Below are 26,243 nucleotides of genomic sequence, written 5' to 3'. Positions count from 1 at the left end.
TTAACAGAGAAAGAAGAGATTTATTTAGCAGCTTTTGGAGGATGGGTGGTTGGTCAAAAGCAGTATACTTGGTCCTTCTTTGAATATAAGAGAAGTTACTCTGGCTGCAGAGTATCAGAGACATGTCTCACAGAAAGCTAGTGCCAGCTACAAATAGGCATGAGTGTGATGAATACCACAAGGTTGTGCTTTCTTTTGTTCACTGTTTCCAACATTATAATCGAGAATTTAATCCTATTCTTTGCCAGAAAACAATAAAATATATTTTCTTCTTTAAATTCTTGCAGGATGTCAGTAATCCTAACAAATATAAAGTTTTCATTAGAAATAGTGAAATCAAATACAGACATGTGGAATACACAACAGAAAGGGCTCTGCAGTCCTAAGGTTAGAACGAGTCGCCCTTCAATCTGAAGATCAGACACCAACATTTGCTCAGCTGAGAGAAGTCCTTCTTGGTGAAAATTAAGCAGTGCTTTCTAGTTGGGGATAGGCAGAAGGAACTGTCAGTGTCCTCATGTTAATACAGCTGGTTCCTCCTCTGCAGACAAAATTGCCTACAAGCATGTGGACGGTTTCTGCCAGCCCCACCTGCCCATACACCTTATGCTGCCTGGCATCTTTGGGACATCAGGTGGTGGGTCAGGGGCACTGCTGAGCACTGTTGGTCCTCATGATTCCATGCCTCCATGCACTGAGGAAAGACCCACCCAAGTACCCTGATGTGGCTGCAGAGAGAGTTGTGCCATGCTGCTTAGGCTCAATGGGTATCAGACATAGACATTGATATCTGTGGTATTTGAAAAGGAAATGAACTCTAATCTTGATTACTATTTTTTAATCAGGTTCAAAATATGTATCAGAAGTAATTTTCACAGCTGTTGTTGATTTGTTAGTACATCTGCCCCCAAATCTCCCTGCTGTTTGCTTTATGGTTTACAATCTTATTTTCATTTGTTTAAAGAAATGTTTTTCTCTCCCCTGTCGTTACATGAGACATCCACATGAACAACAGCGCAACGAAGAAACTGCCTATACCCACAGTCCTGTCAAGTGTGCAAAGCAAACAAGCATAAACAGAGAAGGACTGCCTTCCCCAGCCGCTCCTGCAGCTCTGCTCCTCTCATCCTAGAAATGGTGTAAAACAGTTTGGTGCTAAATCATAGCTGAGAACTGCTTTAATTCATTAAGGACACCTATTCTTTGTCATATTCTTTAGCAGGAGAGCCTGTTTCCCTCATTAGGCCAGCTGATACAATGGAAAATATGGGCAGCTTTCAGACTCAAAGTCCCTTATCTACTCTAAGCCCAAAAATGTGTTCATTTTTCCAACTATGAGATAAGTTTAAAGCAAGATAGGACCTCCAGCTCCAAACCTTGCACCTCTTAATGTTTGGACTGTACTACTTTTGACATCGTATGACATGACAGGCTTTATGATCAGTCACATTTTCATAGGAATGCAGAACTGAGGGAGACAGAGCTTATTTTTGTTAAACTATTTGTCTGAGTCTATATTGGAACTAGGATTTTTTTGGAGGGGGGAACCATAAAACGGCACAGCACAGCCAGTGCCAGCAGCAACCAGGCAGAAACCCTGCTTATGGCAAAGCAGGTTTGGGTTCCCACAGGTTGTCACTCAGCCTGAGCTAAAGCAGTCTGAAGTGCTCCGCAGGGAACTCTTAAGAATTAAAACTTACATTCCCTCACTTACCTTCCTGCCGTCGCAGTCAGGCCAGTTTGAGGGCTTTAATCACAAAGGGAACATGGGAGAGAGGGCTGGAGGGTTGTTTGGATTTTTTAATTATGGTCATTATGTAATTGGATAAAAGGTTGTAAATTCTACACAAATGCATCACAGGTAATGAAATACTTCTCCACAGGTGCATATTGCCATTAAATGAGTAACATTTGTCATTTGACATATACCTCCACAACTGTAATTACAGTAAATATTTCAACTGGGAAACTAAGGTACAGGTCAACCAGCCTATTTAAAAGCACACACTTCCAATCAAGTTCTGCCATGCACACCTCACTGCAATTGCAAGATGTTGCTCTGTAGTTACAGAGATAAGAGCAGTGTGGGAGCCCTTAGTTTTTTCTCCCAGATCCCATTTTCCAGGCTTATTACTATTGTGTTACTGCAAGCTTAATACACGCGCATCATTCAAAAATCAAGACTATCAAATGAAAGCATGATCAAGCCTGGGTGAAGCATTCTGCAGATATGCATTTTGTAATAGAGTTAAGCTCAGAGAGCAAATAGCTCTTGTAACTGAGATGTTTGCCCTCAGTGTGCTCCAATAAACTGATTTACTTTTCTTCTTTTTTTTTTACCCTTTTTTTTAAAAAGAGCTGACGCAAGTTTGTCAAAGGGAGTTGTTGGGGTGTAGCAGCTGTTGATTGGTTCATCTGATACACTCCCATTTGTCTTTAAATCACTGTCCAACTGCTCTAGGTTGCACATGAGCAAACTTTTCATTACAGGTACAATTCCTAAAAGATATAACCTGCTTAGCAAGTGAGGAAGAGAATCTGCTTGACTCAGAGGTAAACCTAAAATATTTTTTCTTTACAATGTTTGATCAATGTATTTTAGACACTGGTCACATTTTTAAAAACCAAGAATTAGAAATTTAATTAATCTGTAAATATAAGTGCAATGTGAAGGATATGTTCCTTAAGAATTACTGACATGGTAATTTACATTGGCATATATTTTTGGTATTTCTTCAGGAATGAAATTTAGTCTTTTTTTTTTTTTTTTTTTTTTTTTTTTTTTTTTTTTTTGTAGAGCAAATCAAAACCTAAGCAACAGAGAAGCAGCAAAGGGTGTTTAAAGCTGACCAGGCAATTAAGAAATGTATGCTTGCTTTACTTTGCAGCCCTTGGCTAATTTCTGAGAATTTTTTTCAAGGCTCTTGATTTACTTGGCTAACATTTCTGTAAATAAACGAATTTGTGAAAGCAGGCTTTGCATTTTAATTGTTAATTTCACAGTGACAGCACATTTCATTTTTAAGTAGCTGTGCAGACAATAATTTTGTAAAGTCACTGTCATGAAGATGAAGAATCTGGCAAAATCTGCTAAATCAGATACCATGGTGGAGCTTACAAATCTTGATACTGCAAAACCCATGAAAATGTTAGTCATATCTGTGACCCGGCATTATCTGCCTGATCATTGTCTATTCATTCAATGTCCTAACTGCAGACTGGACAGAAATCAATAACATTGTGAAATCTGATGCCAAAAATTTCATCATTTTCTGAATCACTGCTGAAAACCGTTACTTAATAAATGATGCAGAACAGTACCCTATACTTGAAGAGAAAAATAGTTCTATAGGGATAAATAGCTTCCCGCTAATAATAGGTGAATCTCTTGCAACCAGTATTTCCATTTTAATACCATACTTTAAGAAAAATATTTTCTGTTCAGCCAAATGCCACAGGAGACAGCAAAACTATCACCATATTGACGCCAAGTTTAAGAAACACTGTAGAGCTAAGATTTTTCATATATATAAACATAAGGGGGAAACGTATTGGTTTGAACTACAGAGAAGGAAAAAGAAGTGGAGACTTTTGGCTGCTTCCAAACTTACAAAATTCCTCTGTAGGGAAAGGAAGTCATGCAAGTCATGATGGGTTGGATGCCTAAAACAGAATTTAGGGACCAAATTCAGAACTCTGAAGCAGAAAGCACTCAATCCCAGGGAAGCTAAAGCAGATGAACTTTGATGTTTCTCCTCTGATATCATGTGCTAATCTTCTTGGCAGGGCCCAGGCCTGCCGGACCTTGGTGGCTGTGCTCTGTCACGCCATCACTGCCCTGGTGACTGGCCATGACCCAGGAGCAGCCTTTCAACCAGCACGAACCCTGCAGGGGTGTAGCCGAGCACCCATCTACCAGCCCTGGCAGTGGGGTTGCACATGGTGCAGCATGCAGTGTAGCCAGTATTTTATTTTAAACAGAGCCAGCTAGTGCATCCCCCTTTTTCTAAATAATATCTCGCAGGTCAAGCAGCAACCCAAGAGGCACATGGCTACCTCATTTCCTCTTCAGGTAAAGGGGTGGGAGCTCTGCCCATTCTATGTTACTCATGGGGAGCAAACGCTACCAGTACCTCAACATCTTCTCAAACCCTTCAGTACCTACAGCTTTAGGAACCTGAAGACATGGATTTCCACCAACTAAGGACCAGTTCTGCCAAGTTCTGCTGAAGTTCAAAGACACCATTGGTTGTAAATACAGTTATTAGTGTTTTCAGGATTCAAATCTAATACCAAGACAGTTTCATGGGTCTCATCCTGCCCACATTTATGCCAATGGCTTTCAGATCATGGTTTGCAGATCCTTTGAGCTCTACCAGCTGCTCCCTAAAAGGTGACAACTGTAAGAAACCAGCTTCTCAACAGATTTAATTTTGCCACCTGAGGCTTTCCACCTTCACCAGAAGACTTTTAGGAATTCACAGATTAAAAAATAAAATAAAATAATTTTTAAATCACTGCTTTATGCAGTAATTCCACAGCCTCTTGAGGTGATGCCCATAAATCAGATTACTTGTGTAAATGTTTGACAGGACAATGTCCAGATGATTCTTATGCTCTAACATGTATTTCCAGTCCATTTTTGCTCCCCTTTCCAAATTGTGTTTGCTGTGCTGCACAAACTTTCCTCTTCAGCTTAATCTCTGTGTAATTTAACTACTGGCAACTTTTTTGCTTACTTTTCCTGTTTCCCAACTCTTTGAAGATCTGTATTTTTTTTGGACTGACACTACTGGAAAAGAAGCGTTCCTCTGACAAGCGTTTGGCAGTGTGCACAGGGGAGATTTTGCCCTTTACCAGAACAGGGCTAAGCACGGTCAGATTTTTCTGCCTGACTTTTACACCACAGATGATTAAAAATAAGCATCAGGAATTGGAAAGACTTTGTTTCTCAGACAGGGCAGTGTCTGCATTTGAAGACAGTTCTGTGAATGAAATCACAGTTGGGAGGGCTCTATTGGGGGGTTTTCTTATTATCTTTCTGTGTCCTGGAGTTATTCATATCCCAAGCGGGCAGAACCCCCCGGCTGCTGGAATGCGAGTGCCGGCAGCTCTGCCCTGATGCCCGAGTCACTCGTCCCCTCACGCACACTCCCTGCATGGCAGCAGAAAGGAGTAAACACAGACGATCTCTCTGGTAGGAAATCTCCTGATGCACTGTGATATTGCTTTTCCTTTTCAGCTGTGTGGTCTGGGTGAATGTTTTTAGTAAGCGAGGAAGCTGACTTTAATTTCTGGCCTGGGGTCAGTTTTAGCCTCCAGGACTGGTACTTAAAGTTTACGTTTACATTTTAAACACATGCACTCTAACATTTTGCCACTACAAGTATGTTTGTAGATGTTCTTAAGAACAGAGTGTGATCATTAGCAGAGGCTAGTGAAGGTCTGGTCATTGAGCAAGGACCTATCCATCCATAAATGCAAAACCAGGAAAAAGGCTATTAAATAATTGCAGGTTTAGTGTTACAAAGAGCCAGACATAAAAATTATTTGTCGCAGTGTCTGATATTGTTACTATACAGTGCTGGGCTGCATTTAGCATGTGATATTTATGAAAATTGTAATGGATTCAGCCAGTGTGCCTGATTGCAATGTATCAGGTAGAGCAACATGCTATCTGGTCTGTTCTTGCTCTCTTCACCAGTGTGCCTCTTTTGTCTCCTCAGCTATGAAATGGAAATATAAAATGTATCAAGGAATATCTTTGGGAAGGGAAAAGTATCATAAAACTGCAACATTTCTTGCAGTGTTTTCCTCTTGAACCTGGGAATGAGCAAATGAATGTAAATATGTATCTGCAGATGAGACTGTAACATAAAGCTGCTGATAATCCTGGAGGTGAAGTCCTCTTTGTAACTCTGGTTTGTACAGTTTCCTTTGGTCCATATAGAAATAGACAGTTGAGCATTTATCCATATGATTTTTAAAAAGCAGGGATTTTTCTAACAAGGGTAAAGACAGTCCATGTAATATTCATGTAATATTCCTGCATGAGACAGAGCTTCTAGTCTTGAGACAAGTAATAATTAAACTCAGATATACTGAAAATCAGAAAATGCTGTATCAGAATTGCACCAACTAAATATCATAGAAGTGATCATACAGAGATGCTTACCTCTGTCCGATCCCAGTGAAGTGGCCAAACCTTCAAAAAATTTAAATCTGTGACAACATTAATCTTACAACAAATTATTCAAAACACTGAGAATTTCCCTTAAGAGTAAGTATGTTTTGAAGTAGTGGTAAGAAAACCCTGATATACTCCATTTCTAACCACAAGCTCTTCTGCATCACCATACCCTAGAAATTCAAAACCAGCAGTTCAAGAAATTACTTTCTGATGGATTTGTGATTTTGCCAGATGCTGGATATCCACTGTGCATCCATTGGTCCCTGCACTCTTTCCCATTTGAAGGGAGACAGAAGGACCAAGTGCTGACATATAAAGGGACATTATGTTTGCCCAGAATTTTCCCAGTCTGCAACGGTTTCCCCTCTTAATGCTATTACAAAGAACAAACACAAACCCAACAATTCACACTGGTTTATCTAATTTGAGGAAAACTCTAATGAGTTCTGTTGTGTTTTGTTTGCAGAACAGAGTGTTCTGGCAGTCCCCGCATGGTAGAGAGGACCCACAAGCAGACGACGTGGTGCTGTTTACCCTGAAGAAGTGAGTGTGTGTGCTGGAAAGCGCTGACCGCTCTAATGGATCGCATGGAGCTGCAGAAAGTCAACATCGAACTTGATGATCAGAGCAACAGTGGGGAAAGCCTTGAAGACAACTACACGGAGTTGGTTGATTCAGAAAAGGCTGCAATTAGGAGGTAAGCATTTAAATGGGAAGGCAGTTCTGTTAAGGCTAGAAAGCAGTAACCAAAAAGCAAACTTCACTAACGGTATCTGGGACTCAAAACATTTCCTAGGTAATGCAATGAATTTAGTGTGATTGTTTAGCTAGTGTTTTCCCACAGCACCAACCATCTCTGCTCTGCTCTCTGCAGCATGGTGTGCCCAGCACAACAGGGGCAGCCCAGGTTCGCCCTTGCTGGCCACTGCCTGCAGTGACCTCTTCAGGCACCCACTTGGCAATTTTCAACCACTCCAGTCAGATAGGACATGTGTAAATTAATATGCTCCCAGGGCAGTGCTCATCTCCCATGGGGCAGCCCACCCTCAGGCATCTCCGCCAGAAGCCCCTATAGCACCAGAACCTGGGTGGCCTGAGAAAGACATCTCAAAGCCAGCCATCAGCCTCCAGCTTTCAGCTTGCTGAACCCCCGGCACATACCTCCAACAGGGCAGTTGCAAGGCACTTTGTTCCTCAGATGTGAAGTACATGCTCAGCTTTAGCACATTGCTGGCAGTAAGGAATTGTTATTTTCCAACATCTGCAATCAGATATAATTTGAAGATTACTGGTTTTAAAACTAAATTCCAAGGCAAAACAAAGATCTGTTAAACATGTCATTGGACATGAGAATCTTACAGGAGTAAAGAGGGGTTTTTCTGAAGGATTTTTAAATATTCATTGAGATGTCAAAGGAAATTTTCCACTGATGAGAAAAGGCACTACTTGAACATAATGTGTGTGTCATAAGCCTTATCTAATATTTTCTTATTTTTCTTCATGTTCAGTGCATTTGCTAGTGATGATGCAGAAAGTCAGAAGTTCCTTACAAATGGATATCTGGGTAAAAAGAAATTGGAAGAATATAGTGAAGAATATGTAAGTTTTATTCAATTTTAAGGGTAATTGCAAAGTAAATCTTATTGACCTGAATCTTTTTCCAAAAGTTTCAGTAAACAAAGTTACTCTAGATCTTGATCAGTATAATCTTGGCTTTGGAAGAGTAAACATATTTTCTAACAGTTAGTGCAGCAAACCTTTTCTGTTGTCTTGCAAGCAAAACTGCATCTTTCCTTCACAAGTATTCAGAAAAATTCCTCACATCATACTTGGACTTCAGTAGCAACCATGTCATCTCACCTGAGATGTTCAGCCAGGGTGGGTCTGCACCCATTTTTCTGATAGGAGATTTGGTTCAGGGGAACTTTGTTGTTCCTATATCAAGTTAGAACTGGGCCTTAGTGCATATGCATTTGTATTGTTTGTTTCCAGAGTCAGTGTAAATTAATCCACATCCAGCTGCATTGCTTTAAAGAAAGGACATTCATGTTTGGCTTTACAATGCTGAACATTACACACTCAGCACACCTCCAGCTCTTTCCATGTGCCAATGGAAGTACAGCATTGGTTTCTGGGGGGTTCATAGGGGTATCTCCTGGGGAGTTCATGGGAGTATCTCTCTGCTCAGGATTTAACTTTATTCAAAGTTTTCATGAACATCTGATTTTTTAAAAAATCAGTAATTTGAAAATCTGTTAGATAACAGCATGTATTTCTATAGAGGCTGGCCAACACAGCCAGTTGTGGCTATGTCACCTCAGTTGCCTGTCAGGGATGTAGCTCTCCCCCACACTGAGACAAGAGGAGAGTGGGAAGAGGCAAACACCTACCAGCACAGCTGGCTTTGGGGATAGAAGAGGCTCCTTATGGTGGAAATCACCTGTGAGCTCAGGAACCTTGACACAGCTCCACCTCTAAAAGATCAAGGAAGCAATACAGGGAAAAACAGCAGACATGATAATTAGTCTGTTGTTCTCAGTAAAATGCAAATTAATTGCCATTTTCTGTTCTTGTTCCCAACAGCACCGGGGAAGAGCTTCCTTTGGAATGTCCTCATTCAACCTCAGCAATGCCATTATGGGCAGTGGCATCTTAGGGCTCTCCTATGCCATGGCCAACACAGGAATTATCCTTTTCATGTAAGTACATATAAAGAAAAACAAATAGAATATAGCAGTGAGCTGGAGCTAAAGTTTTTGTGACTGAGAGGTACATTAAACTGGTTTTGTTAGCTGAAAAGTTTTGTAAGATCATCTGTAATGAAAACATTTTAGCTGCACCACAAGGAACCATCCACTGCTGACAAACTTTTTTTTTTTTTTTTTTAATTTAGCTCTGTTTTGTATCAGGAACACAACTGTGAATTGATACTGTGCAATCAAAAACCAGAGGGGTAGAACAGTATACTGGTCCTAAAATAACAACAACAATCTTACTGGTTCAGTTGGGAATTCAACAAGGGAAATAAATCACCCATAAAGTATATATTTACATCATCCCAACTATCTAATCACTATGTAGAAATGGAAGAATATTCAATATGTCTGAAATAGCAGTATGCTTTGAATGAAAAGGCATTCACAGATTTATTCAGATTTAATGTTCTCCCTCAAGTCTATTTGTACTCAACATGCACAGATGACAGCAATGGTATGTGGCTGACATACAGTATCTATACACAATGGGTTTTGATAGACAGTAACAGATAGCCTCATGAAGTTTTTTAATCTGTGGCTAACCTTGTAAAATGAGACAGACTGTACAAAAAAAAAAAAAAAAAAAAAAAAAAAAAAAAAAAAGAAGTTGGTTTTCTTTTTTCAATAACTGGTTTTAATTTTAACTGAAGCCTTGATATTAATCCTCCATGAGGCTGGAATAAAGCATGACAGTACTATATGACAATAGGCCATTATTTTACATCACTGAAATCTAACAAGCCTTTAAATCAGGTTGCATGACTATCTTCATACAACTTCTTTCTTCTGGAGATTGTGTAACTATGACAGCAACAGCATTTGAAATGCTACATGTAGCCAGTTGCTAAGAAGCACCTCCTGTGTTTCCAGTAGAATTTTTAACTCAAAATTAATTGTAGATGCACCTGCATTCAATTGGTTTAGATCTAGTATTTACAGATACAAAAATGGAAGCTGGTTCTAACATTGACTGCATTAGGGTCTGAAAAATGTAGGATTTTTTTTTTCCAACTTTCTCTGAGCACTTGTACTAACTAGTACGGCCATAAAATATGACCGGAAAGAAAACTGTGATACATCAAGCCTCGCTAGGGGAAAAAAAACATTACCTTTGTAATATCTTTATTTTTAAGGCTCTGTTCATTCACACGGGTGGCTAAAAAAATCTGATATGAGCCTAATGACATTAGCTCGGTTGGTGGTGCTAAAACAGGGAGTAATGCTAAAGCAACCCTATGAAGTCTTAAACAGCAAAAACAAAGGACATCTGCACCCACAGTTCATTTTCGTTTCTGTCCTACTTTCATACTTTCTGCATGAGAACATTCTCCCTTCTGGTAAGGAAGGAGTTTTATTTAAAAGTATAAAACTGTGTGAGGATATTGTTACCCCCATGGCATGTATCCACTTGCTGGAAGTTCCTCTGTTTTCACAGATCATGACATTAGTGTTAGCAGGACAGAAAAATCCCATCTACTAAATAGAAAATGCTGGACATTTATTTTAATTTGGATGATGCTGGCAGAGTTGTCCAAATTTTTGTAATTTACTGTTCTCATGTTGCCCAAGTGCTCTCATGCTGGAAGATGTTCCACAGGGTGAAAGCTAAAGGAGGCCTCCTAAAATTCAGAAGCTCTCCAGAAGTTCTTATTACATCCTCCTCTCCTGTAGAGGAGGTTTTCAATGGCACACAGCATGCACCAGAACATCACTTCTGCTGGCATGATTTAGCAAGTGCAACCAGGATGGCTTTAGTTTACCACACCTCATGCGTCAAGACATGGAGACCATGTCTCTGAAAAGCAGCTGCCTGATTAAGAAGGGTGCAATCTTGGTAGGATACACTGCGACCTCAGACATGACCCCCCTTACCAAATTACATGAGCCAACAGTGTGAGAGACAACCCTGCTCACATGAAGTCTGCAGCACTGTCTGTCTCTCTTGGAGAAAGAAAATTCAGAGAAAATTGTGGTGTGGTGGCCATCACATGGCCCCAGGGCCTATGTGTCCTCTTAGACTGTAACTCATTTATGAACTTGGCTGTCGGGATTTCCCATAGCAATACCAAACCATGTGTTCAGTGGAGTGGAAGCTGTGCGCACAACCTCCTGTTCAGTCATGGAGTAAGGCACATCCGTATTTCTTAGCTATGTCATGTTATCTCACATCCCCTTCTGCACCAACACTTGTGCAGGTTGATAACAAGACAGTTATGGTAATAAGATATGTTACCCACAGTGTTGTGCTCTGAAAATGTCATATAAAGCTACTTTTTTCACCAGCAGTTCACAACAGGCAGATAGCTGAAATCACATAGGATGCGAATGTTGTGTGGAAGGAATATGGCAGTAATCAGAATTAATGAATTCAGGCACCAGTACCTGCAAACAGACTAGGCTAGAAGAGTATGCTGCAAGTGCTCCAACAGCAGACTTTCCAGTGTCGTGCCATACTTTAACATTATGCAAGATTTCTAAAAGCAAAAGTGGGCATCTCAAGCTAAACTCCACATCTTCATGATGACATGGTGAAAGTCAAAATTGGTGACTAGTCAGGAGCTGGCAGCAAAGTTGTCACAATCATGGTTTTAGTTTCTTTTTTAATAGCTCTGAGTAAGGAGAGAGATTAAAATAAGAGGTCAGTGAGCAGGTAAGAGACTGAAGACCTGACTCTTGTATAGAAATCTGTTTACTTCAGCAGGGTCTTGTTAAGATGTAAGATTCAGTCCTTGTGGAACAACACAGAACTGGCACTTACCTGAACTTAAACAAGCCTTGAGGGGCTCTCGGAGTACAAGACTCACAAGTAAGCTACAGCTGACAATTGTCTCTTCATTTACCACTGGGAGTCCAAAGTACAAACTTGCTGAAAACTATTTATGCATTGAACTTCATGAGAATGAGCAAGCTTACATTCAAATCAACTGAGTGTCTCTGATGTCCTGCTTGGGATTCTGATTTCTGCTTTGCCTTGCAGAGTTTTGCTGCTCAGCGTAGCAATACTGTCACTCTACTCGGTCCACCTCTTACTGAAGATATCAAAAGAAGGAGGTATGAGGATCAGGCTGTGACTGACTAAGAGTCCCTACTGCATGCATGTATTTTACCTTGGAATCCAATTCAAGTGTGTCCAATGCAGTGGCCCATGTTTCTTTTTTTGTTTGTTTTTTTTTCAGGATCACTCATATATGAAAAACTGGGAGAAAAGGCATTTGGCTGGCCTGGGAAGTGTGGTGTTTTCATTTCAGTTACAATGCAGAACATTGGAGGTAAGGGGCAAGAGTTTTCTAACTTTTCTACAGAACACAAGTGTTTTCTCTCCTCTTCTGGCTAAATGGCATCAGAGAGAAGCCAGGTACATATATCTATACCATACTGTAATAAGGAAGGACAGGAGGAATTCACCTTGTCTTGTTTCAGTTACCTGACACTTCAGTGTCTGGTGAAAGCTAGTTACTTGGGATCCCTCCATGACCAGTGAAGAGCCTTCAATGATGGCTAAAATGGCTTGGCTGAATGTCCTTAAAGACTTGGCTGTTTCTCTTCATTGAGTACAGCTCAGACTAGACATCATCTGCTTCAACTCAGAAAAGATTAATCTGACCTAAAAGGAATGGCACATGCTTCTGACTTCTCCAGAAAAGAAAGGCTCTTCAGTAGTTCATTTTACAGCTGAATTCTCTCCTTGAAATGACAGCTGGGTTGTGATCTCTCTAACATGTTGAGTGTTTAAGAGTGATTGTTGAAAGCATTCATCCACAAAGATACTTCCTGTGAAATATCTATGAAGAAATATTCATCCTCTCAGGAGACTGTTTACTTACTGATATAAGTAGTAGGCGTAGGACTATGCATTCATGCAACAAAAAATTCCTTTTACTACCCTGGAAGAAGCCTTTTAGAAGACTGGAGAACACCATCTCTGAAAGCTCAGGGAATTTTGTAGTTTTTTCCAGATTTTTTAAGGAGAGGTAGTTGAAATATAAATTAAATGCATCAATGGTCAATTAAATATGCATAGAGTTTTTTGCGATCTCTCTCTTGGAATTTGGCATGTTTTGCAAATCTCCATTGACAGATCATTACTGTCATTTTAGAGCAACTTTGTTACCCAGACAGAGGTGGTCTACTGCAAGAGACTTTTTGATTTTGTTCATAAAAGATCCTATTCCGTGGTCTTCCTTTCCTTCCTCAAGCCCAGGTATCAAATGTGGTTGAATTCAGAAAGGAAGTATGCTTCCCTCTTAGAGAAGAATAACTGTTCCTCTAGTTCTCTTGTCTAGACTGATCCATAGGTCTCCAGAAACCTCTCTGTGGCCAATGTAAAATAACTGAAAAAAGCATGCCTTCTGGAAGTACATTTAAATGAGATGTATAGAAGTCCACACTTCCATCAGGAATCTTGACAACTAGGGTGGGTTTTTTTTAATATATGGAGTACAGTATTGGATGCAAGAAGCTGAAAATAGAAGGGATAAGGCAGATGAAGAGATTTAGAGGCAGTAACAACTAAAGTTACTACAGGATGTGGATGGACAGTGTCCATAGGAAAAACAACATTTACAACAGAAAAGCAAAAGGAAAAGTTAAGAACATGAATTTCATCAGAACAGTGATTTCAGTATGTTGTTAATTCAGTAATAACTGCATTGTATTTTAATACTGAATGCTAGATGTCATTCAGGACATGCTCATAACCATATCAAGGGAACATACCATCTATTTAGTCACAGTGTTATTTGAACAAAACTAATTTCTCTATTTTAGCAAGAATTGGTTTCCCAAAACAAATGTTTTTCATGCAGTTTTAATGGGTTTTAAAACAAATTATTTTTGTTGGAAGTACACTGTTTTCTCTGAAGGTGTTTATTTTTTTCAGCCATGTCAAGCTACCTCTTTATTATTAAATATGAACTTCCTGAAGTGATCAGAGCATTTATGAAACTTGAGGAGAGTTCTGGGTAGGTACCTTTGCCCAACCTGAACCTCAGATGAAAATTTTTCACTTTGATGTCCATGATAATGATTGTTATTTTTTATTCCTCCTCTTTAGAGAATGGTACCTAAATGGGAATTACCTCGTCATACTCGTAACAATTGGGATTATTCTTCCCCTCTCCCTTCTAAAGAGCTTAGGTAAGCTTAATGCCCCACTTAACCTCATTTCTTATTTCTATTAGGATTGTGAATTTATATGTAGCTGAACTATTGTTTTTTTTTCTTGCTGCACAGGTTATCTTGGTTATACGAGTGGTTTTTCACTGACCTGTATGGTTTTCTTTGTCAGTGTGGTAAGTGACTGGGTATTGTCTCTCTGCAAATACAGAGCCTGCAAACTGTGCAATGCTGTTATATTTTTAACCTTGACAATTTAATGTGGATGTTAGAATAACACCTGCAAGTGAATAAAATCAGCAAGCTTATTGCCAAATGAAGCCAGAATAAAAAAGATCAGCCTAAAAAACAGAGACCTAAGAATAAAAAATAAAGCAAGAAAACTGCAGACACAAAGTAACGACAAATACTTGCAGGAGAAGCAGAAGTGGTAGCAATTTTTTACTTGCTCCCTCTCCTTCCCCTCTCTCTTCTGTGTTGCTGTCTATATTTCTGTTGGCATACCCTGGATGTAAGTGTAATCTCCTATGGTGGTACTCTTCTGATTACATTGTCTACTCTTCTGTAGGTAATCTTCAAGAAATCCCAAATACCATGTCCTCTCCCCATCATGGACCACGGGGTTGAAAACTGGACCACCACCAACAACACAGTGCCGATGCACCTGGTCATGTTACCAAATGAGTCTCTCAGTTCTGGTGTGAATTTCATGATGGACAACACAGCTGGGCACTTACCAGGCCTTGAGGAGCTAAAAGATACCTCCCCCAAAAGTGGTGTAGAATATGAAGCACACAGTGACAGTAATGACATGTGTCAGCCAAAATACTTTGTGTTCAACTCACGGGTAAGGGAGATTCTGTAGAATTTGTCTTTAGCCATTCATACCACAGCTAAACTGCTGCCTGCCAAAAGTCAGAGGTACAGCAGTGACCATTCTTACTAATGGGAGCTTTATTTTACAGACTGCCTATGCAATACCCATCCTGGCATTTGCATTCGTATGCCACCCTGAGGTGCTACCAATATACAGTGAACTGAAAGAGTAAGGTTCTTAAATTTTGTCCCATACTTCCAGTTAACCATAGCTAGAGATCACTTTCTACATGTTCTGCCTTGATTGCTGGTGTGTAGACAGCTATGATTTATTGCTTTCCATAGTAAACAGATATTGGCTTTGCTTTGACCTAATAGTCAGATACTGGATGACTGGGAACCACTGTTCAGATAGCTGCATTGATCGATATTTACTTAGGAAAGGGGGAACCTGGACAGTCCTTCAAATGATGTGAAATATACTGGGGAAGTTCATTGCACTGAAACAGATCATTCTGGTTTCTAATAATATCTTAGTGAGTTCTGCGTCTGGGTCAGCTGCTGCTTATACTTAAGCTTTCTTGGGATGCCATTGGTTTGGGTGTCTTACATAGACCCTTCACCCAGGCTATTTCGCTTATCAAATATCAAAATCTAATATACTTGCTTAAATCAGCACAGAGTTGACAAGGGCACAGAGTTGACAAGTTGGGAAGGGCTAAGAAAATGAATTTGTCCAACAGCAAGAATTACACTACAGGAGGTTGTACTACAAAACTCCAGGAGGCCAAGACCCATTACCTCCTATTTCAGCAGGTTTAACCTCAGAAGAAATAAAAATTCTCAGCTGACTTGGGAACATGCTTCCAGGTCTTATAAGCTGAAGATTTTCTTACACTAAATCTTTAACCAAAGGATTTCTAAAGAAAGCATTTGACCTGCAGGAGGTTCTTGAACCTGCAGAACAGCCCTATGTAGATATAAGGGTATGTTCATACTGAGCTGACTGAAAGCTCTTGTCTATTGTTATTACCAGCCCTGCAATTTTAGCCACTCCATTTTTTATTTAAAATACAACATTTGATAGTGTATAAATAATGATATACAAAATAACACAGCACATTTATATGTTGTCACTAAGTAAGCAGTAGAAATGGAGTTTCAATACACTTTTATAAGTCTGTGCTGCCCTGCACAGAGCTGTGAAGCTTCAAGTAAAGAGCTCTGTATAACCAATATAGTTGCTATGAACTACTAGCCAGTGTGGGGATGACAGTAGAGCTATGACTCTTCAGAGCACTTCTTGTACAAATAGAGGCTTTATAAGAATAGCACTGTTACTGTCTTTCTCTCCTACTTTAGTCGCTCCCGAAAGCGGATGCAGAATGTCTCAAATATCTCCATCACTGGCATGCTTATCATGTATCTTCTGGCTGCCCTCTTTGGATACCTTACCTTCTATGGTAGGTCAAAGCCCTGTTCTCTGCAGAATTTTCCCTCTCAATTTAAAGCAGGTGAGATGGTTCTGTCACACTGAGGCTCAAGTGTTCATGTATTTTCTGTGAGCTTGAATCCAGGTATAAGCATTATTCAAACACAGCATGTAGTGTGTAACCTCATGAATAAGTGGTGGGACTTATCCAGCTGTTGGGCCTCAAGTTCTTCACCCACAAGAGACTCAGAGGCACCTACTGGGTGGACCAGTTTTGTATCTCTTGTTTTTCTGAACTCAGACAAGAAGCTGCTGCAAACCTGGCTCTTGGCAAAGGCCAAGAGTGACCATACTAAAAACACTCTAGTACTCAACAGTCTTACATGACACTATTAAGTGCTACCCACCCTGGCTCTGACGCCACTAATTCAGCTTCACCTATGCTGAAAAACAGGTGCAAATCATTCTAGTGTAAAAAAAATATGGATGAGCTAGACTAACCGGTAGGTAAACAGAGCAGCCCCTCTATTAGCACACCGTTTTATGCAAACGCCACCTCTTTTTACCTTGTTAGTTCCTCCATTACAGCAGAGAAGTGAATGACACAGCACAATCTGCTCTCTACCACTGGGGCAGGATGGCTCTGTTTGAGAGCTGGGACACCTGGGTGAAGGTCAGAGGGACCTGTTCCCAGTTCAGTGAGTTGTTTCCTATTTTGTATCAGAGAAATTATTTTTACCTCAGGTTCCACATCCACTTAAGCACTTTGAGAAAGTCATTTGAGATATTGGAGTGCAAAGCATCACCTCAAAGCTGTATTACCCTCATCATCTCTGAATGATGGACTTGTATCAGTCGTGCTGTGAAAATTCCTCTTTCGTGCCTAACCCAAAACATGTATCCGATGACAGCAGCTGGGCCAAAGCTAATCTTATCTGGCTGGAGTGTAAAGATCGTTTTGCATGTACAGATATTACTTAAGTGATTGAACTCCTTTGTGTTTCCTTTTCATAGGAGAAGTTGAAGATGAGCTACTTCACACATACACCAAAGTGTACACCTTCGACACCCTCTTACTGTCAGTTCGCCTTGCAGTGCTGGTGGCTGTAACCCTGACTGTGCCCCTTGTCCTTTTCCCCGTAAGTAATGCAGTTGCTGAAGCTGAGATCACTGCTAGCCCATATACACTGACTGTATGTACTCAGCACAGACAGACTTTAACATTGAAGAAAAGTAAGACTGAGTTTTTATTTGGGAGGGTCTGTTTTCTCATATGCAGTTTGATCAGAACAAGGACCATAGGTACTTAGGGTTGCAAACTTTGAAAGACTGAAATAAATCAGTCTTTATAAATAAATCAGAAACAACTGTCCTGTCTTTCTTTGTACTATATTTATCAAAGCAGCAGTGTAAGTACCAAAGACTTGGGCATATACTGAAACCACTTACAAAATTTCCTAATACAGACATAGGCAGCTACTATAGCGTCCAAACTCAAGACAGACACATGCAGCTCGAGCCACGCACTGTGCAGGACTGCCAGACCTGGCTGCCAAAGCAGAGGGGCAGAGACCCTGTGCACATCTTACATGCTTGAGTATATGGAAGTTAAGTGCCAGAAAACAGAGGCAGTCACGACTCAGACACAGTCAGACGTCTGAGCAAAGTTTGGATCTTCTAGGTGCAGTTTACAGGGAAAAACACAATATCCACAGTAGCAGGGACAGAAAGACACAGCTAAACAAACTGCTCTGCAGAGGGACTGACCTCCTCAGGAATCAATCCCCAGCTGAAAAGCAGACCTCCAGGCTCCTGAATGTACAGGACTGTCCCTCATGCCTTTCCTGGGCTGGAATGCAACAGGGGAGAAAATAGTTGATCCTGGTCATTTAGTTTTGAGAGGCTGGTGTGCCATTTGTATGGTGTGTACAGCCCTGCATTGTGCTGCCTTGGGACTCCCACCAATCCACATCACACTGTGGTGTTTCCACCTGATGAGAGCAGTAGTTCTGGGGTTCTGTTGCTCCGTTGTCCTGGATGCAAACGCAAGCTCTGTGTAGGTACTGTTTCCAGGCTTGCTGACAAATACCTAAAAGCACTGATCACGATTCAAGGTTGTCTACAGAAGAAAAATTTCTGGTATAAAACACCCAGAGTGATCAGTCCATCTAGCTTAGAGTGCTCGGATGCTCTGTCTTAAATGTCGTGTTTAAATCAGTCACTACGTGCTTAAATTAGTCTTAAATAACAGATTCTTCTTCATGGGAAAACAAGTTAAGGTCATTGCAGAAGCCTCTATCTGTCAGATGTGGCATTTTGCATTTTGCATCTTTAGCTTTCTGTATAATCATTTTATATCTGAATAGTGTGCAAAGGCTTAGCAGTTACATACCACAGTACTAATTGCTCTATTAAAAGAAGTCCCGAGAAAATATCATTTGCTTGTAAACCAGCATATCAAGCAATTTTACACGGCCTATAAAGACAGCCAGCTCAGCAGATCTAATTACTCCAAATAAGCAGTATAGTTGTATCAACTACTTTTTTATGAACAACCACATTTGTATTTCTTACAAAATTTCTTGTAAATTAGTCAGAGTTTAATCTTTTTTTAAAAAAAGGAAATCAATGCATTGCTAAAAAAAATTAAATATCGATTTATGTACCATTAATCACTGCAAAACTTCAGTTTGATAGCTTCATCTTAAGGATGATGTCACAGCAGGAACAATGCACAAGATGTTGACAATAAGTGAACAGGAATGCAGGCAGCAGTTCTTCAGTGGAATAAGGCTGGTTTACACCAACTCAGTGGCTGAAGAAAATTTTTATAACCTGCCTTCCTCTTCCTAATATTGGCTCACATCAACTTGAAAAACATAATATGCAAAATTCATTCTCTGTTTTTAAAAGATGGGCTTCAAGTCTGACAGAACCCCATACATTTATTGAATTGCCACATTCATCCAGAAACAGTTGTCTGTTATTTTAAAACAACCAAACAGAAGTGAGTTTCTAGCTTTTTTCAATGTAAAAACATTTTTATTCAACTTCTACATTTCAAATGATTTAAGTTAATCACAATACTTCAGAGTAACACTATCTCCAGCCACCAAAGGGATTTGCTCTTCACCTTTTTCCTACTTACCGTCTTTGCTGATGAAAAAGCAAAAAAACTCTCTCTGTGTTGTGTGAGAAAGTCAGCAGAGCAAAAAGGATCCTCTGCAATAGTTTTTAAGATTGTAATTTCCAAGTGCTATTGAAAAATATACTTTTGAGAGAGATCTATATGTATATGTATATGTACATGTATATGTATATATTTAATGAAAGTAAAACAACAGCTTCTTCCTTCTCTCAGAAAAGTAAATGATAGAACTCTTGGGGGATTTTCAGAGGGATCAGGTTCAGGAATACAGCAACTCATATTTCACCCGTGCATTTTTTGCCTGCTGATTAGTATTCATAGTGGGGGTTTCTTTGGGGGCTTTTTTGCTGATATTAGCATCTTTCAGTTGAACAGATTTCATGTCCCTGATTTTACACCCTATTTACTTGACTTTCTTCTACACTGCAAATATTTGAGTTTCTGCATTAAACTGTGAGCCCAGTTCTCAAAAACCTATATCACAGTGAGATTACATTAAGGGAATCAAAGACTGAAAACACATTTCTTAAGTCAAAATTTCTCACAGAAAAAGTAGCTAGCATAGTTCGTTTAAAAAAATGAAAAGCGAAGATAAATTAATTGCTGTTTTACTTTCCCTGCTGGTTTTCATCTTACAGATCCGTTCATCTATCAGTGCATTGTTGTTTCCCAAAAGGCCATTCAGCTGGATAAGACATTTCCTGATTGCAGCAGTAATTCTTGCTTTTAATGATCTGCTTGTAATTTTTGTCCCAACTATTAAAGATATCTTCGGATTTATTGGTAAGTTTCATAAATACTTTTTGTTCACTCTGTTAATACTCTCCACAACATATTTACATTCACGGGCTGAATTACAGTCTCTGTTTGGGTCTTGCAGTAGAGTAATATAAATGCAGATTAAAGTTAAAAAGGGAAATAAAAATTCCCAAACAGTTGACAGACAAAGCTAAATGCTACCCAACCTCATTGCTACCTTGCATGAGGCACAAGGAATCCAATAATCCTAGTATAAAAACTGGTAAGGAATTCCCACTTTGACAAAAAGGGCATTAAGTTCATGTGGAGGAGAGGGAAATCACCTTTGGTTTTCAAGCATCTATAGCTTGGTCAAAATGTATTGACTTCCAAACTGTGATGTTAGAAGGAGAAAGGTGACACATTTCTTTTGACATTCACAGTTCTCTCCCTACCTCTTTCTTTTGGTCAGTTTTGGCCTCTGACCAAAGAGGTCCATGAAAAGCCTCCATGCTCTGAGCTGCTTGAGGACTTGGGGATGCAGATGCCCTTGAGAAAGACACCTCCATGGAGTTTCTGCCTTTTTACATATTTTTATACTCCACACAGGCAGCCAATTTGCTCCTCCCTGCCTTTTACACCTGGACTCTGCTGAGAGGAGAGGAGCTGGCATTTCCAGGGCACAGGTCATCCACACTCTTTTCTACACCTGCTTTCCAGGGTCATCACGCCCTGGAAGTGCCTGTTTGTCCTTGCTTCACCAGCTCACATGTAGACATCCATATCACAGGCAGCCACGCTGGTTTGAACAAACCCTCTCAGTAACAAATGCCTCTTCAGGCCCTGAGCACTCAAATAAGTGTTTGGACATCTAGAGCTCTGCACAAATGCTGTCTGCAGAGGAAGCCCCTTGCGTAGCTGGGCTTTTAAGAGCAGCTGCCTCCCCACGTGCTCTTTTGCAGGTGCACCACGTTGCTTGAGTGTCAGATGACACGGTAGTCAGCTCTGTTTTCTCTTCCAGGTGCCTCTTCTGCTACAATGCTGATTTTCATCCTCCCTGCTGCCTTCTACCTGCGGCTGGTTGAGAAGGAGCCCCTGAGGTCTCCCCAGAAGATTGGGGTAAGGGAGTTGGCATCAATTGCAAAAAGAAGGATGGGAGGGTGTGTGCTTTCTGCTGGTCGCAAATACTCAGACCTTTGACTTGCAACATCTGGCAGTTGCTCATAAATGGTAGTGTCTCTTGCAAAGTACAGGTCAGGCAGTGTAATTCACCTTAGCATGGAGAGGCAGTCCTCACAAGCCAAAGCCTTTAGCGCCCTACTGATACGCAACAGGAAGTGTCTAGGTTAAAATGTGACTTAAATCACTAGAAAAAGGCATTTATTTAATCCAATCTAAGCTCTAGTTAACACCTGCACTTGCATAAATAACACCAAGAGAGCATATAAGGAGCTGTTGGTTCATGCTAGAAGGCCATCTGTGGATTAACAGGAAGGCTTGAGGTCAAGGTTAAGAAGGAAGTTGAATTGCAGAGATAATTAAGTAATAGTGAATTCCCCACTGAGGTAGATCCATACACCTACGGGACACATATATGAAGGTGTATCATTTATACACAGTATGTTTTTATATGTTGTGCTGGACTGTCACAGCTGTACCTTTCATCCTGAACATCAATAGTTATCTGCACATTTAAAAATATCACCAAGGAGCTATCCTTTGAAAACTTAATCAGAAAAGTTATTAGTGAAATATATATGGAGGCACATAGTGTAAACAGATGTACATATGTACATCTATATATATGTTCACAAAAAACATGGAAGTTCAATCGATACATACTGCAAGTATAAAAGAAAAGGTTTGTTATCATAAAATGATTTATGATGATGACTTTTGGAGCTGTTATTATAGAGAGACTGTGAATATTTGTTCATGTCTCTTTGTTCATTCTTCATGTTGCTGTGTGTTAGGCACATCTAGAATTTCACACCCTGCACTGAGATCACATACAATATTCATCTTTGTGTTGTGAGGCAGAATATTGTTAAGTGTGGACAGATTACGGTAAACTAAAGCCCCGCTAAAGCAAAGGGTGACTATAAGCACCTGAATCACTTCAATATATACAGAAATGTCTTCAGAGAAGAGAGATGGGCTTACCTGTTTGTCTTAATAAGGATGAAAAGGATTAACTCTGAAGCTGTTCTTGATATCAGTGACAATGGTCATACATTGAAAATTGGTCAGTTTTTAAAGAAGAAAAGCTGTTCCTCTGTTATGTTTTGTATTATTGTTCATAGTAACAGAGTGGGTTTTTTCCAGATCTAGTCTTGTAAAGCCTGGCTCTCTTGGACTGAAATTCACACAGGACTCACTTTGATTCACATAGCCCTGTATGACATTACTTGGGTTTTAGTCACAGACAATGACCCAAACTCAGAACCTGGGTGTTACAAGTTCCAGTAGGACAGTCTGTGAACTACAGTCTGCTCAGTCACTTGCTTCATTAATAAAATTTCATTTTCCAATTGCAGGCTTTAATTTTTCTCATACTTGGCATAATCTTCATGATTGTGAGTATGACTCTTATTGTAATGGACTGGATTTACAATCCCCCAAGTTCCAGACATCACTAACCTGTGGAGACAACCGAGTGCTTTTTATACCATAAATATTTCTATTGTGTGCTCCGAAGGACACCAAAATGGGACTGTTATTCCTAGCTAGTAACTGCAGTATTTTGAAGACAGTTTCTGGTAAGGTCACTAGAACCCAATGGAGTCTACATCATCCTTTTCACTAAGGATCATTATTTATGCATTAGGAACCTGAGATTAGCATTTCTGGCCAGGTGAAATGAAATGTGTGATGTGGATGCTTTCTATTTTCAAAACCAAAATAACTGTGTACCTAGTCCTCAAAAATAGCTCGGTGTCACCCTCTTCCATCATGCTAATAACCACAGTTCCTAGAGTCCTGGAAAGGCAATGGCCAGAAAACCATCTAGTTCCTTGTTTTCTATCTGAAGCTTGTGGGCATGGCTGCCCAGCTCCAAGAGAAAGGGTATGGTTTCTGTAGGGGTCTGAAAGGTGACTGGTCCCCACCAACTGGTCTACCAGAAAGATGATGGCTTTGACAAGCTTGTGGACAAAACTGAGCATCAGATTTGTTGCCCAAATTCATCACCCTTGGCAGATGACAGCTGTCATACAGAATAAAGCTCTCTGGCACAAACTCTGTGCTGGGGCATGTGCTTGAAGAACAGTTGAGCATTCACATTTTGTTGTTAAAGATGCCTGTGCTGGAAACATCAGGCTTTTCTGCTGTGGGTTTTTTTTTTTGTTTGTTTTCTTTACTTTTTTAATTCTTGTGTGAGCTTGCATCACTGAACAAGTTGTATCCTCCATAGAAACTCGTCTTCCATTCTCACGGGAATTTAAGGAGACCACAAGGTGTGGCAAAGCACCCTATCCAGTATTGTTCAGTACTTGTGTATTTGATAAATGTTCAGTGCAGGAAACTGTAATTTGCTATATATAAAAATATGTATTTATGTAAATAATTTTTTGTTTTCCTCTAGTTATAAAAATGCTACCCTGTGGTAAATGATTTTTGAAATTTTTTTATAGCCACACACTTAATATTGTTTTGAAGAAAACATATTGGATTGGTGGGTTTGTAAAAGGTTCATTTTTATTCAGCAGTGTTTAAAACATACCTGTAGCAAGCCCTAACGGTTACCTGTGTAAAAACACATTCAGATGTTTACTACTTATGTTACAATAAATTGCAAGATGTTTTCCTCTTGAGAATTTTTAATACATGCCTCACAGTTCTGTATTATCATTGTACATCATAAACTTGGGTAACTTGCTTCGTTGCTCTACCTTAGCTTGTCTCTGCATATGCTAGCATTCAACAACATACATAATTAAGGTATGCAAAGAAAAAGACATTATTGACAATATCTCAAGTGTATCATGCTATGCAGCTGTGCAACACAGGAAAAAAAAAAAAAAAAAAAAAAAAGAAGGTTAAGTTCTATGTTATATGGGTGCTTAATTAATGCTCAGTACCCTCCAGACTGCGATTTTGGCTGTGCTGTGGATTACCCACTACATATGCTCTCTGTACACACCGGAGGAAAATAGTCAGAGAAGTCACGTTAACTCCATAGCAGAGGGAATGAGTGCAAAGGTGCAACTGTTGGTTTTAACACGCTTACACAAATCCAGGCTCATGTAATTGTAGTTTTCATTTTCCAACTCAGAAATCTGTTGAGCACACACCTGTGAATTCAGAAAGCCATAAAGCACACAAAAAGTGTCTCTGCTCACTCCTCAACTTCGCACAAAATTATGTGTGTGTATGTGTGTATATAAATGTGTGAATACTTACAGGTAAACAGGAAAGGCACACCAAATATGTATTCCATTCCAACTGCTGTCTGTCTGAGCAGTATTTTATGCTTGATTGAGTACTTTATCCTTAATATACTGGGGCATGCTTCTTCATGAATGCTAAGTCTGGCTTTACATTTTTTAAAGAAAAAGGTGCCAATAATATTTTACTCTATTTTAAGTACACTAATTCAAATAATGCTGCATTATTACTGCAGGTACCTTTAGCATGGACTAGAGTTAACAGTAATGCACCCACACACCTTTCTTCCTGTGACCATTACTGAGAGTTACGAGTATGGAAAAACTGAACTGTAACTGCATCTTTGCTTCAGAGCAAAAGCACATATTGTGACTGCAGCTGCATGTAGAGACTTAGGAATTCATGTAGCCCACTTAAAATATAAATGACCTCAAGAAAAATAATGGAAAAACTATGGAACAATAGCATAATTCACTGTCTTTTCACAGCGCAAAACTGTCAGTGTCTAAAATCGAAGTAGAGAGTCTGTAACATGTCCATTTTTCAAGTTAAAATATGTTGGTAACAGTGATATGCAGCTGCTGCGCACACTGTAAGGGTAGTATTGCATACTAACTTATTAGCACTGCTGGGAGCGGTGGATGTTGGATTTTCTTGCTCGTTTTGTAATGTTGACAATAGGCCTTGTGAGGGTTTTTATTACAAAACCATCCATGGATGTATAATAAATGAATTTTTCAAAGACTGTAGATCTTTTATCTTCTGTTTTAGGCTAGCGGGAGAAGGAATTTTTTTTTAAACCAAGCAGAGTCAAACTGGTAGCCTTAACACGAGCATCATTAAAACTGCATTCCTTTTTAAGAGAGAAATTTGTGTATCCATGTCTCTGCAGATGAGCAACATGGCAGCCCCTTCATATAATAACCCTTTTACATACTCTGTTTTGTATCTATTCATGGAGTTGCATAGAAATCACCAGGTAGAGAATGGCTGGCATTAAAAGTGAGGTTATCTGTGAGATACTGAATGCCTCATTCTTTGGAGCATGGGATTAGCAGGGATACACAGTATGGCAGCTAAGTATAGTCACTATTAGGAGCGTGCACCAGATGGTACCACTCTGTATAAATACTTCCTATCATTGCAGCTGTAGGTTTTCCTGCTGTTACATATTTGTCTGGTGTATAATCGTAGCCCAAAATATACTGGTCTATGCGCCACTCCAGCAGTGATGAGCTCATGTGAGAACCACGCTCACAGACCCAGCCAGCCAGCGTTTGCAACCTGCCCACTAGTGAGGGAGGCACTGCAGACCCAGACACTTGCTCAACACCTGCGACACAAGCATCCTCCCCGATTTTCTCCTTCCCCTGTGGCTAGGAATCCTTAATTCCCTGAAACACCTCCTTTGCTCTGTCTTGATGGGCCTTGAGCTGTAAATGTCTTGTGGCAGGAGGTCGTTTTAATTAAACAATTTAAATTGTGGAAAGTGAATGAGGGGAGTTAAAGAAAAGGAAAAGGTATGTCTTCAAGGACGAAAAAGAAAACAGTGAAAATGTATTAGAAATTTTAGCAGTCATTAAATGGACATGACAAGAATGCTAGAAGTGATATAGAAAAAAAAAGAAGTAATGAATAAATATTCCAGCTCTGGATTTGAAA

At 39.8% G+C, this 26,243-nt stretch overlaps 1 protein-coding gene across 6 annotated transcripts; it reads left to right on the top strand.

Moving 5' to 3' along the window:
* The first annotated feature begins 1,963 nt into the window (after positions 1–1,963).
* SLC38A4 (solute carrier family 38 member 4) lies at positions 1,964–25,326 on the top strand. 6 transcript variants are annotated; one of them, XM_074870430.1, is made up of 17 exons: positions 1,964–2,553; positions 5,808–5,898; positions 6,657–6,887; positions 7,699–7,789; positions 8,774–8,889; positions 11,924–11,997; positions 12,123–12,215; positions 13,826–13,907; positions 14,000–14,082; positions 14,179–14,237; positions 14,630–14,908; positions 15,027–15,106; positions 16,240–16,340; positions 17,324–17,448; positions 20,096–20,240; positions 21,217–21,314; positions 22,733–25,326. In XM_074870430.1, the coding sequence occupies exons 3-17, from the start codon at positions 6,769–6,771 to the stop codon at positions 22,832–22,834; spliced, it is 1,647 nt and encodes a 548-aa protein (XP_074726531.1). In that variant the 5' UTR covers positions 1,964–2,553; positions 5,808–5,898; positions 6,657–6,768; the 3' UTR covers positions 22,835–25,326. The 6 variants fall into 6 exon arrangements, with proteins under 6 accessions (XP_074726531.1, XP_074726535.1, XP_074726530.1 ...); XM_074870428.1 differs by lacking the exon at positions 1,964–2,553 and adding an exon at positions 4,841–5,197 and having other exon boundaries at positions 5,727–5,898; XM_074870434.1 differs by lacking the exon at positions 5,808–5,898 and having other exon boundaries at positions 6,662–6,887.
* The last annotated feature ends 917 nt before the right edge of the window (positions 25,327–26,243 follow it).

This window comes from Strix uralensis, chromosome 5, assembly GCF_047716275.1.
Source record: "Strix uralensis isolate ZFMK-TIS-50842 chromosome 5, bStrUra1, whole genome shotgun sequence".
In the NCBI taxonomy this organism is placed as follows: Eukaryota; Metazoa; Chordata; class Aves; order Strigiformes; family Strigidae; genus Strix; species Strix uralensis.
Note: the sequence above shows the minus strand (reverse complement) of the source record. Positions and strands in the feature narration are given on the sequence as shown.

What these genes read in the sequence shown, in the direction of transcription:
- SLC38A4 (XM_074870434.1), top strand. Translation starts at nt 6,769, where the DNA reads ATGGATCGCATGGAGCTGCAGAAAGTCAACATCGAACTTGATGATCAG. An exon ending in TACAATGCAGAACATTGGAG is followed by an intron (nt 12,216 to 13,825) that starts GTAAGGGGCAAG and finishes TATTTTTTTCAG; the next exon opens with CCATGTCAAGCTACCTCTTT. An exon ending in CTCCCTTCTAAAGAGCTTAG is followed by an intron (nt 14,083 to 14,178) that starts GTAAGCTTAATG and finishes CTTGCTGCACAG; the next exon opens with GTTATCTTGGTTATACGAGT.